At 42.8% G+C, this 19,797-nt stretch overlaps 1 protein-coding gene across 1 annotated transcript in view; it reads right to left on the bottom strand.

Moving 5' to 3' along the window:
• PPFIA2 (PTPRF interacting protein alpha 2) overlaps window positions 1-19,797 on the bottom strand; it is a 353,836-nt gene that overhangs the window by 72,882 nt on the left and 261,157 nt on the right. The window contains exons 7-9 of the mRNA XM_054178470.1: window positions 13,848-13,964; window positions 5,674-5,895; window positions 3,711-3,857 (exon numbers count right to left, since the gene is read on the bottom strand). Coding sequence (XP_054034445.1) covers window positions 3,711-3,857; window positions 5,674-5,895; window positions 13,848-13,964 — 486 coding nt within the window. The remainder of the gene's footprint in view (window positions 1-3,710; window positions 3,858-5,673; window positions 5,896-13,847; window positions 13,965-19,797) is intronic.

Here is a 19,797-nt window from a genome sequence, read left to right as displayed (position 1 = left end):
AACAGAGTAGGCTGCCAGTCTTACTAATGAGTGATTTTGGTTAGGCCACACCCTGACTACTGTGTCCAGTTCCGAGCCCCTCAATTTAAGAAGGACATTGAGACTCTTGAACATGTCCAGAGAAAGGCAATGAGGCTGGGGATGGGCCTTGAGCACAAGCCCTATGAGGAGAGGCTAAGGGAACTGGGGTTGTTTAGCCTGGAGAAGAGGAGGCTCAGGGGAGACCTTCTTGCTGTCTACAACTACCTGAAGGGAGGCTGTAGCCAAGTGGGGGTTGGTCTCTTCTCCCAGGCAAGCAGCACCAGAACAAGAGGACACAGTCTCAAGCTGTGTCAGGGATAGTTTAGGCTTGAGGTGAGGAGAAAGTTCTTCACAGAGAGAGTTGTTAGCCATTGGAATGTGCTGCCCAGGGAGGTGGTGGAGTCACCATCCCTGGAGGTGTTCAAGAGGGGATTGGATGTGGCACTTGGTGCCATGGTTTAGTAGTCATGAGGTGTTGGGTGACAGGTTGGACTTGATGATCTCTGAGGTCTTTTCCAACTTGGTTGATTCTGATTCTGTTGGATGTTAGGAAGAAGTTCTATACAGAGAGAGTGATTGACAGGTTTACTTGATGATCTTTAAGGTCTCTTCCAATCTTACTGATTCTATGATTCTATGATTCTATGATTTGAGCCTTGTGGATCATAGGAATATGAAGGAGTTGCAAAACAGCACTAATAAAGATGAACATAAAGCTCCTCTGATCAAGGTGCTGTTTATCTGTGCAAAACAAGAGTACTTGTGTCAATAAAATGAGAATTTTAACAAATGGACATACTGAGTGCATCTCACAGAAAAGTTTATCTATGAGCTAAAATGGGAAAGAAGGACAATTCCAAAAGGACAGGACCCCCAGCAAGGTTTCTGAACAAATTCCCACATTCAGTTTTCTGAACAGATGCCAATCACATATTGGGAAATGTTAAAACTGACATTTGTTTTGTGATCATAACCTGGTTGCATTTGCTCAAGGTTGCAGTGTTGTTGTTCATTCTGAACCTACAATTAAGTTTCATTTTGCAGAGGTGACAACCATTAAAGGGCAACAGGGAGACTTTTGATAACTTTAAGATTTTCTGGCCTACTGAGATGCACCATGTGATTAAAATGGTTTGAATGGCTTGATAAGCAGTTTCTGCTGTCCTGCTCATTCTAGGTAATAGAAAACATAATGAAAAAGCAGTGTGCCTTTAGGTTCTTTTTTAATCATAGATTCATAGAATGGTATGGGTTGGAAAGGACCTCCAAAGGGCATCTAGTCCAACCCCCTCTGCAGTAAGCAGGGACATCCTCCACTAGATCAGGTTGCTTAGAGCCTTTTTGAGCCTGACCTCGAATACCTCCAGGCATGGGGCCTCAATTACCTCCCTGGGCAACCTGTTGCAGTGTTCCAGCACCCTCCTGCTAAATAACTTCTTCCTAACATTCAACCTAAATATATTCTTTAGTTTGAAGCCATTGCCCCTAGTCCTGTTACTGCAGGTCTTTGTAAACAGTTCCTCTCCAGCCTTCCTGGAGATGCCGCTTCAGGTACTGTCAGGCTGCTATGAAGTCTCCTGACAGCCTACTCTTCTCCAGGCTGTGAAACCCCAGCTTGAAAAACTAGGCTTTTCACATCACAATGCTGCAAATGAACTTGAAGCCTGCTTGTATCAATTGTTCTTTTGATCACTGCACTTAACAAGTAAACCTTTGCAGTAAAGCAAGAATTAAATTGCCAGCAATAAATACTCAGACGTAGGTACCTTACTTTTCCACTGTCAGGTGGCATTTCTTTTTTCCTTCACCCCTAACAATTCAGGATACCTCTTAAAATGGCCAAACAAAGCTGGTAGAACCTGGAGAGTTTAAGTTGTGATGCTTTAATTTCAATTCAGGATCCCTCTTAAAATGGCCAAACAAAGCTGTTACAACCTGGAGAGTTTGAGTTGTGATGCTTTAATTTCCCTGAAGAGATAGTCACACACACACATATAGGTATATACACACACACTCTGTGTGTGTGTGTGTGTGGGGGTGTACAAAGATATCTGCACCAAAACACAGAAGCAGAGATGATCAGACTTATTTTCTATATAGCATTTTATATTGTTTGAAGACATGCTAAGTAAAAAACCAAAACAACAGCAACAAAAAAAACCCCAAAACCCCACAAAAAGGCAAATCAAAACCCAAAACAATCAGGAAGTGTGACACTGAAGATCAGTTTACTCTTTAACAGTTTGAATTGTAGAATGATATTCATTTCATGTTAACTTCCAGTTCACATCGTATTCTTCAAACTCTAAACCAGTGGTTTCTGTGCACTTTACACTTCAGCTTTTTGAATCACTGTGGAAACAAACTACCATGGCAGAAAGCTGCAAAATCATGTTACACACCTAAAAAACCATGTTCATGTTCATGTACAAGTCTTTTGTTTACACACCACTAATATGTGAAATGATTAGTATAAATTGTATGAACCTTTTAATCTTCTCTGCAGGAGGGAATTTCTTTTGCTTAGGCTGTATTTTAACTTGTCTTGAAAATAGAATTCAGAATTTTTTACATAAGAAACAAAGATAATCCTTTACTTAGGGGATATGACCACGTGCACTTGTGCAAAACACTCTCAGAAAGCACAGTTGTTTTCCAGTGTTGAATGTTACACATTGATTTGGTACTCATGGTTGTAGCTGCTGATATGAGGCTTAGAGATCATAGAATGGTTTGGGTTGGAAGGGACCTCCAAAGGTGATCCAATCCAACTGCCTCTGCAGTAAGCAGGGGCATCCTCAACTAGATAAGGCTGCTCAGAAACTTATTGAGCCTCACCTTGAATATTTCCAGGGATGGGGCCACAACTACCTCCCTGGGAAATCTGTTGCAGTGTTCTACCAGCCTCATAGTAAAGAACTTGCTCCTAACATCCAATCTAAATCTGCTCCTCTCTAGATTGAAGCCATTGCCCTTTGTCCTATCACTACAGGTCTTTGTAAACAGTCTCTCTCCATCCTTCTAGTATGCCCCCTTAGAATAGAATAGAATAGAATAAACCAGGTTGGAAGAGACCTTCGAGATCATCATGTCCAACCTATCATCCAACACTATCCAATCAACTAAACCATGCAACCAAGCATCCTGTCAAGCCTCGCCCTGAACACCCCCAGTGACGGCGACCCCACCACCTCCTCAGGCAGCCCATTCCAGTGGGCAATCACTCTCTCTGTGTAAAACTTCCTCCTAACCTCCAGCCTAAACCTCCCCTGACACAGCCTGAGACTGTGCCCTCTTGTTCTGGTACTGGTTGCCTGGGAGAAGAGACCAACCTCCGCCTCACTACAACCCCCCCCCACGTAGTTGTAGAGAGCAATAAGGTCACCCCTGAGTTTCCTCCTCTCCAGGCCAAGCAACCCCAGCTCCCTCAATCTCTCCTCATAGGGCTTGTGCTCCAAGCCCCTCACCAACCTTGTTGCCCTTTTCTGTTCTGGTAGTGAATGTCATTATTAGGCCTCTCTAGAGCCTCCTCTTCTGAATATGTTAGGATTCTTTTTTAATTAACTGATCTGGTCACTAAAAATGAACAGATTACCATAATGGAAACCTCCTGCTGTAGATCTAACCCCTTTCTTGCATTAATTTTCATTGTGTCTGAAGAGAGCAAGTGACAAATGCAGACACTACACCTGACGTAGGATGGCCTCCTTGTTTGCCAGCTCGTTTTCCAGCTTATCGTTCATGTCATGTATGGAGGTGGATTCCCTCTGTGCACTGAGGTAGCGCTTCTCCAGCGTAGTTATTCTTTCTTCCATATCTTCCTTCTGTGCCATTGCCTAATGTGACAAAACCCAAAACCAAACCAAAACAACAAAGCAATTAAAATGCAGCATACTTTTATACCAGCTTAACTTTCATGCTACTAGTAGAGAGGGATGCATGACATGCTTAGCAGTGATTTTTCTGTTTCAAAGGTAATTTATTTCCTTTGGGATTCCTTATAAGTATGATATGTAAGGTAAAGCAAAGATTCAATCCTCACCTTTTATATATTTTTCTAGTTTATGCATTTTTAATGCAAAAAAACCCCAAAACACATAGGAAACACAGCTCACATTTACTTGCTTGAAACAACATCAGACTTTATCAAATAATACTACAACTGATATAATTACACAACAGCAGAAACAGAGGAACGATGTGGGGGAAATAATGTATAAGCACAGGGATATATAACACATACACAACATATAGGTGTTCTCCATATATGTTATTGTGTCTTGCTCCTGAGATTCACATGTTGCCTCTTTCACGATGAACTTTACTGATGAAGACATCTTACTGTTTGTGCTTTGTTGCATTATGAAATCAGTGTTGACATTAGTTTTAAAGTAAGATGCAATGAACATCTAAATGGATCCAAATAGCTACTCCTAAAATGGACCATATCCAAGTGGTCCTTTTGCAGATTGCAGGGCAAAAATACCCCCATAAAAATAGTAATTATCTATGGAATTCATTAAAAACACATAGGGGAAAAAAAATCCAAATGATTTATCCAAGTTCCACAGCATTATCCTACTAATTTTCTTTTGTGGCAGCATGAAGTAATGGAGACAGGCACTTCTGCCTTCACTTATGTCTTTCACAGAAGACTTTGCACTGACAATTGGTAATTATTCTACAAGTAAATGTATTAGTAGCCACTTTTCTTGGGAAGTGAAGGGCTGAAAGCAAGCCTGTAGCTGGTGTAATGTGGCCTTGAAGAGAAACAGCAAATGGCAATCAAGTGTCTGTAACTGGATGAAAAAATGAAACCACTGGAGAAGCAGAGGACAAAGATGTGAGGACACTTTCAGGCTGTGTCAGGAATCAGAAGCTCTGAAGGAGCACTTCTTCCAGAATAGTAGAAATGATAGGTTAAATACATACATACAAATGCATGCACGTGCACACACACACACACACACACACACAGAGATCCATACAAATCCACTGCTTTTTGCAATAGAGGTATCAGAAAGATGATTAATCTCATTTCAAAACTATCTTCACCTGTTGAGAACATCCACATATGAGAAGATACTCTACAGAATGATAAGGAGTGCTACACATTTCAGGGGAGGGAAGGAAAGGGAGATTGAATTGCATTTCCACTTATTGAGAGATGGGAACAGCATATTATAGCAAAGGTAATGAAGCCACTACATGAGTGAATATTGTAATTGATTACACAAATAACACTGTTTTACAGCCCAGGAGTTTTAAAAATGTGTTTTCAACTAAGCATGTGACCAGCATCTCAAACAAAGTTCATTCATCTTAACAACTTGAAATAACTGAAAACTTGCCACAATGCACTCGACTTCTACTAAACTTACACTAAAGCACACAGGAGCTGACTTGCTTCTGACAGAGTTGCACATTTATACACCCACTGTTACAAATATGGTTGTATAATGAGATTTCTAATGATTCAGAAGGAGATGTCTAACACTGTTTCTTAAATATCAATTTGTGTTTCCTGTGGACAAGGGCTTTTTATCGGTGCTCAGCTTCTGCTGCCCATATTCATTTCCCTCTCTCACTTTGTAGTGGGCACCACAGGAACAACAGTCAAGAAACACAAGGTGGCTGTGGGGAACTCCTTACCTCTCTAATGTCTCTCTGATACTTGCTGTTCATTTCCTCTGTCTTAATGAGCTCCTTTCTGGCAGTCTCTGCTTCCTGCTCTACCTCTCCCACTCGCGAAGACAGCGCCGCCAAACGCTCTTTCATTTGTGCCATCTCATAGTTTTGCTTTTCCAGCAGTTCCTGAAGTTCAACAACTTGGCTGGCTTCGTCATTGGAGTCTATGGAGCCATTTGATAGGCGCTGTGAACAAAGAAGGGACATTACCTATTAGTTAGCTTTTTAATGTGGACTCAGTTTAAGGAATTTCTCAAACAAAGATGACTTTAAAGAAGGACAGAAGCATCTAAGAAGAGAAAACCATCGTAATTTTCATAGTAGATACAACAGGTGTAGTTAGGAAAAAAACCATTTGCAAAATCTTAGTATTCATTCATATGGTGTGCACTAATAAGACAAGAAACAACATATTAATAAGACTTATTCATTAGTGGTGTACGCTAATAAGACAAGAAACAACAGGTTCAAGCTTGAACGTAGAAGATTTCACCTCAACATGAGTTGAAACTTCTTTACAGTGAGGGTGACAGAGCACTGGAACAGGATGCCCAGAGAGGTTGTGGGGGTCTCCCTCTCTGGAGACTTTCCAAACCCACCTGGATGCATTCCTGTGTGGACTAGCCTAAGTGATTCTGCTTTGGCAAGGGGGTTAGACTCAATGATCTCTGGAGGTCACTTCCCACCTCTAATGTACTGGGATACTGCGATCAAGGCATTCCAGAGTGTAAAATCACATAGAAGTAATCATTTGTAGTAAGAGGAGGATACTGTACAAAAATACCTTTAGTATGACATTGTGACTATTCAAATATGAATTATAATGCTATACCTAAACCCCCCACCAAACCACACACATACCTCTTAGCTAAACTTACACAGCATTTGAACTTAATCAGTCTCTTTAATCTGCAAAATAGGCCGTGCTGTAGTGCGGTGGTTTGAGCCTTAAGTGGGTCTTAAGAGCTCAGATGGGGGCCAGGCTGAGAATCCCTCCCCCGCTCCCCCCTCCTCTTTCCCAATAGAGAGGAAAAGAAAGGGAAGGAGGCTTAGGCTGGAGGTTAGGAGGAAGTTTTACACAGAGAGAGTGATTACCCATTGGAATGTGCTGCATGGGGAGGTGGTGGGGTCGCCGTCACTGGGGGTGTTTAGGGCGAGGCTTGACAGGATGCTTGGTTGCAGGGTTTAGTTGATTGGATAGTGTTGGATGATAGGTTGGACATGAAAACTGGACAGAAAACTGGACATGCATCCAGTTTTGGGTTCCCCAGTTCAGGAGGGACAGGGATCTACTGGAGAGAGACCAACAGAGGGCTACAAGGATGATTAAGGGACTGGAGCACTGCCTGATGAGGAAAGGCTGAAAGACCTGAGACTGTTCAGTCTAGAGAAGACAAGACTGAGAGGGGATTTAAGAAATGTTTATAAGTATCTGAGGGCTGGATGTCAAGAGGGAGGGGACAGGCTCTGCTCAGTTGCACCCTGGGATAGGACAAGGGATAATGGATATAGACTACAGCACAGGAAGCTCCACCTCAGCATGAGAAGGAACTTCTTTACTGTAAGGGCCACAGAGCACTGGCAGAGGGTCCCCAGAGAGCCTGTGTAGTCACCTTCTCTGGTCACTTTCCAGACCCATCTGGATTCATTCCTGTGCAACCTGTGCTAGATGTGGTTATGTGGTCCTGCTCTGGCAGGGGGGTTGGACTCAATGATCTCTGGCGGTCTCTTCCAACCCCTAACATCCTGTGATCCTGTGATCTGTGATTCTTACTTCATACAGAAAGCTTTTACATGCACCCAAACACAGCATAATGAGCTAGGAGGAGAAACAGCAAGGAAGTGAAATATTACTTAAGTAAATCTGCTGACAGGGATGGTATTAGCTACAACAGAGGTGACATACAGCAGAGAAACAATATCATGTGGGCCTCAGTGCCATATGGATTAAAAATGATACATTGAGTGGTAGGGGAAGGGGAAATAATCTTTGAATTGCTTATGGTCTGTGGAAATGGAGGGGGGAAAATAATGTTCATGTTCCTTGCCATTGAACAGTAAGAAAAGGAGTCTAACCTCCCTGCTATAAGATTTTCTTTTTCAAGATCCAAAAAGCACAGCAGTAAAGCAATCTGCAGCTTGTATGGGAGTATCAGCAGGGAGAAGGACAGAAAATTGGAGCACTGCACATAAGAATAAATCTCCACTGGATTATAGCTTCTCTCCCTTATTCTCTCTGCCTTTAAATATTAAAGGAAAACCAGCTGCAGACTGGTTTACTCATAAAAAACCCCAGGAACAACGGTAAAAGGAGCACCAGAAGAAAGTGTAAAATGAGAGTCACACAGAATATTACAGCCTGCCTTAATACATTTCATATTGCCCTCTCAGTTAAGCCTTAGCAATAGTACTGAAGTCATTTCCCAGGCCAATTTATAGGATCATAGAATGTTAGGTTAGAAGGGACCTTAAAAGGCCATCTAGCAGGAATATCTTCAACTAAAGCAGGTTGCAGAAAGCCTTGTTCAAGCTGACCTGGAATGTGTCCAGTCATGGACTATTTTTTCCCTAGGAAACCAGTTCCAGTGTTTCACCACCCACACTGTAAAAGATTTCTTCCCTTTATCTAGTCTAAATTGCAGAATATACCTGGTTGGAAGAGACCTCAAAATCATCTAGCCCATCCCTTGACCCAGCACTGAAGGATCAACAGTAAACCATGTCCTTACGCACCACACACCAGTTGAACACTTTCAGGGATGCTGATTCCACCACTGGCCTGGGCAGATCATTCCAATGTTTGACAACTCTTTCTGTGAATAAATGTTTTCTTATATCCAACTTAAATCTCCCTTGGTGCAGCCCATAACCATTTCCTCTGGTCCTGTTGCTTGACATCAAGGACAAGAGGCTGCCCCTTCCTTGCTCCCACATCCCTGCAGGTAGTTATCTTCTCAGACTCCTCTTCTCCAGACTGAATACCCCCAGCTGCCTCAGATGCTCCTTGCAGGCCATGTGCTCCAGGCCTTTCTCCAGCCTTGATGCACTTCTCTCAACATTTTCCAGCACCTCAATGTTCTTCCTGTAGTGGGGGCCCAGAACCAAACACAGTACCCAAGGTCTGGCCACACCAGTGCTGAGCACAGGGGGATGATCACCTCCCTGTTCCTGCTGGCCACAGTGTTTCTAATCCAAGCCAGGATGCCATTGACTTTCTTGGCCACCTGGGCACACTGCTGACTCAAGTTGAGTCAACTACCAACCAACACTCCCAGGTTGCTCTCCAACTTGCAGCTTTCCAACCACACATCCCCAAGTCTGCAGCTTACCATGAGGTTGTTGTGACCCAGGTGCCGGACCTGGCACTTTGCCTTGTTGAACTTCATAGAATTAGCCTTGGACCACTAGTTTAACCTGTCCAGATCCTGTTTTATAGCCTACCTACCCTCTAGCAGTTCAACAAAGCAACCCAGCTTGGTGTCATCTGCAAACTTACTGAGGGTTCACTCAATCCCCCTCCCCAGATCATTGATAAAGATATTAGAAAGGACAAGCCCGATACTGAGCCCTGGGGGACACCACTATTGACCGGTAACCAACCAGATATAGTTCCATTCACCACCACTCTTTTGGCCTGGCCATCCAGGCAATACTTTATTCAGTGCAGAGTGCACTTATCCAAGCCTTGTGCCAGGAGTTTCTGAAGGAGGATGGAATGGAATGGAATGGAATGGAATGGAATGGAATGGAATAGAATAGAATAGAATAGAATTAACCAGGTTGGAAAAGATCTTTGAGATCATCAAGTCCAACCTATCATCCAACACCATCTAATCAACTAAAACATGCAACCAAGCATCCCATCCAGTCTCTTCCTCTCTCCAGTGATGGTGACTCCACCACCTCCCTGGGCAGCACATTCCAATGGCCAATCTCTCTTTCTGGGAAGAGCCTCTTCCTGACATACAGCCTAAACCTCCCCTGGTGCAGCTTGAGACTGTGTCCTCTTGTTCTGGTGCTGGCTGCCTGGCAGAAGAGATCAACCCCCACCTGACTACAACCTCCCTTCAGGTAGTTGTAGACAGCAAGAAGGTCTCCCCTGAGCCTCCTCTTCTCCAGGCTAAGCAACCCCAACTCCCTCAGCCTCTCCTCACAGGGCTTGTGCTCCAAACCCCTCACCTCACCATAAGAAGTGAATCATTGGTGTTGCCTGTTGATGTTATTTTCTCTTTCATTTGAAACTTTTTACACATTCAGACAATTAAAATGATTTCATTATTTCACATTAAGAAAAACTGAAGTGCTACATGGCAACAGGGGCCAATTATAGAATTTTACATATTCTTGGATTGCTCTATACTTATTAATTGCTTCTCCTATTTAGTACTTGTCTTTGTTTCATTAGTTTTATCACTGGAATATTTTTTGCCCCTTTACTCTATTTTAAAGTTCTTCTTAGCCTTCATGCAGGGGAATTTGGCATATAGCTGTCATTGAAAAGGACATATGTCTTGCTTTATCATCTCATAAAACTGCTTTTTAATTCACTCAGAGCTCTAAAGCAATTACTGAATATTAGCCCTTTTATTGCCCATGTTAAGGGTGTTGGAATGAGATGATCTTTAAGGTCCCTACCAACTGAAATCATTCTCTGAATCTATTAGAGGACAGTGCTTGTGATTATAGAATTTAAAACAATGCTTCAGCTGCCCTAGCTGGTCAGCCACCTAGCTGACCACCCACACCCTGTCTCAAATGTAGGTTATTTCTCCTTAAAATCCTTTGAAATTTCCAGTTCTGGACAGTCCTCCTGCTTTTCCAGCTTCCCTATATACTTCCTAATAGATTTCCCAGTGGGCACTTTATTCACTAGGAATTGTGACTTTCCTGGCCTTGGCTTGTGGGGAAAATAGCCTATTGTCCTTAGTCCAGCTCCAGGAGAAGTGTCAAACTTGACACACTTAAACCTCAGAAAACAGTCCAGACTTCATGACTATCAGCCACAATGGTGAAACCTAAAACATGGGATCTACTCAGACTCACTGAAACTGAGCAACAAGGCTGGTGAGAGGCCTTGAGCACAAGCCCTGCAAGGAGGGGCTGAGGGAGCTGGGGTTGTTTAGCCAGGAGAAGAGGAGGCTCAGGGGAGACCTTCTTGCTGTCTACAACTACCTGAAGGGTGATTGTAGCCAGGAGGTGGTTGGCCTCTTCTCCCAGGCAACCAGCACCAGAACAAGAGGACACAGTCTCAAGCTGTGCCAGGGGAGGTTTAGGCTGGATGTTAGGAAGAATTTCTACACATAGAGAGTAACTGGCCATTGGAATGGGCTGCCCAGGGAGGTGGTGGAGTCACCATCATTGTAGGTGTTTAGGAGGAGACTTGATGGGGTGCTTGGTGCCATGGTTTAGTTGATTAGATGGTGTTGGATGATAGATTGGATGCAATGATCATGAAGGTCTCTTCCAACCTGGTATGGTCTATTCTATCCTACCCTATCCTATCCTATCCTATCCTATCCTATCCTATCCTATCCTATCCTATCCTATTCTGTCACCTAAGACCTCATGCCTGCTAGACCATGACACCAAATGCCATGTCCAATCCCCTCTTGAACACCTCCAGGGATGGTGACTCCACCACCTCCCTGGGCAGCACATTCCAATGGCTAACAACTCTCCCTGTGAAGAACTTTACATAGAATACATAGAATACATAGAATAAACCAGGTTGGAAGAGACCTTCAAGATCATCGCGTCCAACCCATCAACCAATCCAACACCGCCCAAGCAACTAACTTTCTCCTCACCTCTCCAGTGGCTCAAATTGGAAGACGTAGCTTGCAAAGCAAGTAGAAAGTTAGGGCTTTACAGCTAAGCAGTGTGGCTGCATTTAAAAGCACAAGTGAGTGGGCTGTTTGCTGTTTCAACAGATGTGTCAAAGAGTAAGATTTTGCAAGGAGGAGGAAAGCATCTGAAGAGTTTGTTTGCTGTACGTTTCTCAAACAACACAGACTACTCAAAGGAAAACACACACACAAAATGAACTGCAAAGTGTGTAAAATCAATGCTTGCAGTGCAAAAAATGTGCCCTTATAGATTGGATTACCTATAAAATAGATAAGTAATGATGTGTGCTGCTTTTTATAAGTTTATAAGATTTATGCCACTGTTCATCACATGCTGCTAGACAAAAATGCACAATTAGAGATCCAAGCAGCAGCAGCTCTACTCATTTCAGCTGTCTACAAAATGTTGTGTTATGCTTGCATTGTAATCTAATATCCGTGAAGCAAGAGTGGAATATACTTGGCTTTTATCAATGTGGAAAATCAAGGCTTTGAAGAAAACCTTGTTTCTAAATCAGACATTTTCTACCTCTGTTTTTTTTTCTCTTACTTTTTCTTTCAGACTTAAACAGCAAATACTTAGCAGAAACTCTATACACTTATTGAAGAAGTGCTAAGTAAAATGCTCTTTACTTCTCTCTATATGAACATGTACAGGATTTGTTTGCAGTACCTATCTATGGCACAGAGGAAAATTACTTTTACTAGGTTTTAGGTCTTCTGTGGTCCCCTTAAGGACTATTTTAGCAGCAGTTTTGCACATATATCCTTTCACATACACGTGCAATGGTATCTTGCTCTTCTGTATGTGACTTACAAACGACCACTCAGCACCACATAGCATGGAGAAGAGAAGAGAAGAGAAGAGAAGAGAAGAGAAGAGAAGAGAAGAGAAGAGAAGAGAAGAGAAGAGAAGAGAAGAGAAGAGAAGAGAAGAGAAGAGAAGAGAAGAGAAGAGAAGAGAAGAGAAGAGAAGAGAAGAGAAGAGAAGAGAAGAGAAGAGAAGAGAAGAGAAGAGAATAAGCCAGGTTGGAAGAGACCTTTGAGATCATCAAGGCCAACCTATCACCCAACACCATCTGATCAACTAAACCACGGCACCAAGCACCCTATCCAGTCTCTTCCTAAACCTCTTCAGTGATGGTGACTCCACCACCTCCCTGGTCAGCACATTCCAATGGCCAATCTCTCTTTCTGGGAAGAACTTCTTCCTGACATTCAGCCTAAACCTCCCCTGGCACAACTTGAGACTGTGTCCTCTTGTTCTGGTGCTGATTGCCTGGGAGAAGTGTGGCTGTTCGACGCTGTGCCTTTAAGAAAAGGGCACACTGGCTAAATGTTTATAAAAATATTTTGGTATTCTAAATGAATTTCATTGGTAGGATTGTGGGAGGTGAGATTGTTAGACCCAGGGTAGCTGGGACTTTTCTCTCAGTCTTCCTTCCTTTGCTGTCCCTTTCGGCTGGATCTGCTTCTGGGATTCTGGCCAACTAAGATAAGAACTAACTCCCTGTGCATAGGCCTCTGTCTGCTGTGCTAACTCCACTTTCTTCTCGTCTTCTACCTCTTTGGGGGAGAAGGCAGGTAGAGGGGGTGAAGGGGGCACAGGGGGAAGCCCCCTCTGTGGGGGGGGTTTGGTTTCTGGTTGAGTTAATTTGCTGTATATTCCTGTATATATTGTAAAATACCTGTGTTTGTTGTGTTACATAGAATCTGTTTCCTTGTAAAATATAATCTCATTTCTCTGACTGGGTTTAGCCGTGGTCTCTTTCTCAGTGGGGGAGGGAAAGCAGAGCCTTTCCTTTCAAACCACCACAAGAAGAGACCAGCCCCTACCTGGCTTCAGCCTCCCTTCAGGCAGTTGTAGACAACAATAAGGTCTCCTCTGAGGCTTCTCTTCTCCAGGCTAAGCAACCCCAGCTCCCTCAGCCTCTTGTCATAGGGTTTGCTCTCCAAACCCCTCCCCAGCTTTGTTGCCCTTCTCTGGACACGTTCCAGCAACTCCACATCTTTCCCGAACTGAGGGGCCCAGAACTGGACACAGTAGCATTACACACACAAAAAATCCAAGAGAAGCTTGTTATATGCTCTGGGTCTAACTCAATACCTCATCAAAGAGCAAGGAGCTACCCATTTCTGTTTCTTTCCTCATTAAACTAGCTCATTTTTTTGATCCTGGCTTCAGGAGGCAGAATTCTAAAGGATCCTCCCATAACATATTCACATCATAAAAAGCCCCATTATTCCTCATATTGACTGTGTGGTCTGAGAAAAGAAATAACATTTTATTACCTTTTCATGAGCCTTTTGCCCTGGCTCCATTCCTTCAATATGCTCTGATTCCACAGGCCCTTCACCAGCTACCATTTTCCTTTGAATGTGTGCATTTTGCTCACGCAAAGCTACAATCTGCGAAGGCAAGACAAAAGATGGTCAGTATACACAAGAAGCCAACAAAACCTGCTGTCACATCTATTAACATTTTGATCCCAGAGGGGCCACCTAGTTGCATTTGGAAAATTGTGTCTACATGCACAGAAACTGAAAACAAATACTTGTATTAATAATAATTAAAGGCCATCAAGAATGCAAAGGAAAGAATAAATGAAAGGGGAATGTCCTTATTTGAGCCACAAGCTCTGCAGGGCAAAAGGACAGAAAGTATTTTACCTGCAAGGGAGTAAAAAGAAAAAACTAAACCCACTTGCACAGAATTGGAGATTAAATAGGAATACTATTTACAAATATATACAGAAATACAAAAGGTTAGGGCAGTTTTAGGCTGTGCCTAGGAAATGTTCCACAGATCCTGAACAGACAGTGGGGAATGTAAACAAATCACCATTGGATGTAGAAGGGAAAAAATTATAAGGTCTAAATAATCCCAGTGGTCTGGTGGATGTGGGGCAGGCTGTGGATGTAGTCTACCTGGAATTCAGCAAGGCCTTTGACTCCATCCCCTACAGCAAACTTCTGGCCAAGCTGTCAGCCTGTGGCTGGGACAGCAGCACTCTGTGCTGGGTTAGAAACTGGCTGGAAGGCTGAGCCCAGAGAGTGGTGGTGTATGGTGCCACATCCAGCTGGCAGCCAGTCACTAGTGGTGTGCCCCAGGGATCAGTGCTGGGCCCCATCCTGTTCAATATCTTTATCAATGATCTGGATGAGGGCATTGAGTCCCTTATCAGTAAGTTTGCAGATGACACCAAGCTGGGGGCAGGAGTTGATCTATTAGAGGGTAGAAGAGCTCTGCAGAGGGACCTTGACAGGCTGGACAGATGGGCAGAGTCCAAGGGCATGAGATTGAACACATCCAAGTACCGGGTTCTACACATTGGCCACAACAACCCCATGCAGTGCTACAGGCTGGGGTCAGAGTGGCCGGAGAGCAGTGAGGCAGAAAGGGACCTGGGGGTACTGGTTGATAGCAGGCTGAACATGAGCCAGCAGTGTGCCCAGGTCCCCAGGAAACCACCACCAGAACAAGAAGACACGCCATGGGAAGTTTCAGGCCGTGCCAGGGGAAGTTTAGGCTGGAGGTGAGGAGAAAGTTCTTCACAGAAAGAGTTGTTAGCCATTGGAATGTGCTGCCCAGGGAGGTGGTGGAGTCACTGTCCCTGGAGGTGTTCAAAAAGGGATTGGGTGAGGCACTTGGTGCCATGGTTTAGTTGATTAGATGGTGTTGGGTGATAGGTTGGACTTGATGATATCGAAGGTCATGTCCAACCTGGTTAATTCTATTCTATTCTAGTCAGACCTTTCAAACCTTTATGGCTTAAGCCCAAGAAAATGTCCCATAAGTTCAGCATTCCTTTAGTGTGCTCACAGGCATGTGGTCCTTGAACATTCTTCTCACTTTTGTAGTCAATTTTTATGACCGACAGGGGGAAAATTTATAATAGTAAAACTTTAAAGATTTTTTTCCCATTGATTTACAGTATGCCTTCTGGGTTTCAAAGGCACACAGACACAAACACCACAATTTGTGCAGCTCCATTCCTGTCATAATCATCCTGAACATTCTGATAAAGTTTTACTTTTCTAAAGGCTGTAGGTGATCCTGCTCTGGCAGAGGTGTTGGACTGGATGTTCTTTCAAGGTCCTTTCCAGCTCCTGTGATTCTGTGATTATATTGTGTGCTGACTAATGTTTCTTGCCTTTTTTTTTTCCTTTACTAAGCAGGCTCAACAAAATAGTAGCAGAATTATTATTCTTTCATGATTACTCTCACAAAGACACTACTTATGTGCCCAAACCAGGACATGAAAATCCTAGTGTTCATTGGTATTACAGGATCTCATTTCCAGATGGCCAGACCTGAGGATGGACTTGGCAGAAACATTAGGATTTATGTTGTTTTCAGCAATATAAGAAAATAAAACAATGTGCCTCTAGGGATTTATGTCATTTCTCTTAGCACAGAAGCATTTAACTGAAAACTGCCCATGCTGAAGGTATATAATTTAGAATAGAATAGAACAGAGTAGAGTAGAGCAGAATAGAGTAGAGCAGAATAGAGTAGAGTAGAATAGAATAGAATAGAATAGAATAGGAGTAGTGTAGAGTGGAGTGGAGTGGAGTGGAGTAGAGTAGAGTAGAGTAGAGTAGAGTAGAGTAGAGTAGAGTAGAGTAGAGTAGAAAGAATGGAATGGAATGGAATGGAATAGAATAAACTAGGCTGGAAAAGACCTCAGAGATCATACAGTCCAACCTATCACCCAACACCACCTAATCAACTAAATAATGGTACTAAGTGCCTCATTCAATCTCTTCTTAAACACTTCCAGTGATGGTGACTCCACCACCTCCCTGGGCAGCCCATTCCAATGGCCAATCACCCTTTCTATGAAGAATTTCTTCCTAACATCCAGCCCAAACTTCCCCTCGTGCAACTTGAGACTGTGTCCTCTTCTGTTGGTGGTTGCCTAGGAGAGGAGACCAACCCCCACCTGGCTACAACCTCCCTTCAGGTAGCTGTAGACAGCAATGAGGTCTCCCCTGAGCCTCCTCTTCTCCAGGCTAAGCAACCCTATTCAATTTGAAAAACCCTGCTTCAGTTATTTTGCTGTTTGCACTACCAATCCATTTTCCTCTTCTGATCACATTAATACACCTCCCCTCAAGTAAAAAGAGTTTTTCCTCACACAACATTTTGTATTCTTTGCCTGCATATTGTCACCTTGAGACACTGAGATTGTTGAGATTGGACTAGACAGAGCTGATATGACAGTGCCACCCTTCTGCATGTGTAGTCGGTTTTATGAGATTTTCCCATATATTCTATCTCTATTAAAATCACCATCTGTGTTCCTTGATTGCACAAAACATGGAAATACAACAGGTAGGATATGAGTAAAAAGCCAGAAAGGAAATGAACCTTATCCAAAAACTGCAAGTAAAGAATATCGAAGCCTTGATCTGTATGGACACCCTGAAGAAATCCCAACTTACATCTGACTCCTCGTCTGTGGCAACAGCTATTAATGATATTAATAAATAATCATTAACAGTTTATCAATGTTTTCCTTTTTGATATTTCATAATCCATAACAAAAATCAAAGCACAGGAAAGTGAATTCAAATCTATATATCAAGTATTAAACCAAATGTGCACACTTATATTTAGTGATGATACAGAGGCCTTTAAATGACTTTCTTAATGGAAGTAATTTTTTTACACAGATTTCTTCACTGCAAAATTAAGGACATAATCCTCACTGATTTTATATATCTATATCTATCATCTCTCTCTCTATATATATACACACACTGTCTATCTATCTATCTATCTATCCACTATATATATACACACTACATACACACACTGCATATATAGAGTAGAGTAGAGTAGAATAGAGTAGAGTAGAGTAGGGTAGAGTAGGGTAGAGTAGAATGGAATGGAATGGAATGGAATGGAATGGAATGGAATGGAATAGAATAGAATAGAATAGAATAGAATAGAATAGAATAGAATAGAATAGAATAGAATAGAATAGAATAGAATAGAATTAACCAGGTTGAAAAAGACCTCAGAGATCATTGAGTCCAACCTATCACCCAACACCATCTAATCAACTAAACCATGGCACCAAGCACCCCATCCAGTCTCTTCCTAAACACCTCCAATGATGGTGACTCCACCACGTCCCTGGGTAGCACATTCCAATGGCCAATCACTACACACACACTCTATATGAACACTATATATAAATACACACTATATATACACACATTACATACTCTCTATATATATAAAGAGGAACTTCTAAAATAAAAGTTTTATTCTAGGATTACCTCAGAAAAGACTCCAACTTGATAGCCATTTTCTAACCTGAAGGAATTATATATATAGTTTCTTTTTCACCTTCTTTTTGGTAACCATGAATTCTACACAAGTAAAGGTGTCCAAACTACATGCTCCAAGTGCAATGTCAAGGAAACTGGATCATTCCTTGGTGACTGAACCAAGTTAAAAAAGCCCTCTACAGCTCCTCTCCAAATAATTCCATCTATACATTGATACTCCCTGTAAATTTTGAATCATAGAATCAATAAAGTTGGAAAAGATCTCAAGGATCATCAAGTCCAACCTGTCACCCAACACCTCATGACTACCAAAACATGGCACCAAGTGCCACATCCAATCACCTCTTGAACACCTCCAGGGATGGTGACTCCACCACCTCCCTGGGCAGCTCATTCCAATGGCCAACAACTCTCCACAGCCACTCTGCCCCCAGCCTGTAGCACTGCATGGGGTAGTTGTGGCCAAAGTGCAGCACCTGTCACTTGGACTTGTTGAATGCCATCCCACTGGACTCTGCCCATCCTTCCAGCCTGCCAAGATCCCTCTGGAGAGCCCTTCAACCCTCTAATAGATCAACACCTGCTCCCAACATGGTGTCATCTGCAAATTTACTGATGACTGACTCAATCAACTCATCCAGATCATCAGTAAAGATATTGAACAGGATGGGGCCCAGATTGATGTAGATTATTTAACGCGCTGACAATTTCCAGTCAAGATCCCAGAGCAATACAAGTATTTTGTTTTACCCAATCACATCCAAAATGATTGTTTTTACATTTTTTGGATCCTAAATGAAATTATTTCCATACTTATTTCTGGACCTATTTTGCACTAAATTAAAAACACTTCATTAAAACAAACAAACAAACAAAAACATCTCCTGATATGATCATGTCCATTATCAGTAAATATGCAGATGACACCAAGCTGGGGGCAGGTGTTGATCTGTTAGAGGGTAGAAGAGCTCTGCAGAGGGACCTTGACAGGCTGGACAGATGGGCAGAGTCCAAGGGCATGAGATTTAACATGTCTAAATGCCAAGTTCTACACATTGGCCACAACAACCCCATGAAGAGCTACAGGCTGGGGTCAGAGTGGCTGGAGAACAGTCAGACAGAAAGGGACCTGGGGGTACTGGTTGACAGCTGGCTGAACATGAGCCAGCAGTGTGCCCAGGTGGTCAAGAAAGCCAATGGCATCCTGGCCTGCATCAGGAGCAGTGTGGCCAGCAGGAGCAGGGAGGTCATTCTGCCCCTGTACTCAGCACTGGTTAGGCCACACCTTGAGTCCTGTGTCCAGTTCTGGGCCCCTCAGTTTAGGAAAGATGTTGAGTTGCTGGAACATGTCCAGAGAAGGGCAACAAAGTTCGGGAGGGGTTTGGAGCACAGCCCTATGAGGAGAGGCTAAGGGAGTGTTGGGTGATAGGTTGGAGTTGATGACCTCAAAGGTCTTTTCCAACCTGGTCTAGTCCTATTCTATTCTATTCTATTCTATTCTATTCTATTCTATTCTATTCTATTCTATTCTATTCTATTCTATTCTATTCTATTCCACTCCATTCCATTCCACTCCATTCTACTCTACTCTATTCTATTCACCAGGATACATCTGTATTTGACATGTCCCTAGCACACTCTCTACTCCTGTTTTTTCTCACGAATGTTTTATGACTGTGTTGTTTTACCATCATTAGCAGAGCACCAGCAAAATAGCAATGATTTTCAATGTAGTCTGTAACAAATGTGGCATCAGTTTTTTTATGCTTGTGGGCCTTGCTCTGTTCTATTGATAATGGAAGCACAATACACATCTCTGAGTGGCAAATCACTCAGCTCATTATTGCTGATGCTGCTCACAGACCTTAGTTTTTGCTGTCTTGCTGGTTAGCTACATTATGAATTTGCAGAATACTCTTAGGGCTGCATGTGCAATAAT

The sequence above is a fragment of the Dryobates pubescens genome, chromosome Z (assembly GCF_014839835.1).
Source record: "Dryobates pubescens isolate bDryPub1 chromosome Z, bDryPub1.pri, whole genome shotgun sequence".
In the NCBI taxonomy this organism is placed as follows: domain Eukaryota; kingdom Metazoa; phylum Chordata; class Aves; order Piciformes; family Picidae; genus Dryobates; species Dryobates pubescens.
Note: the sequence above shows the minus strand (reverse complement) of the source record. Positions and strands in the feature narration are given on the sequence as shown.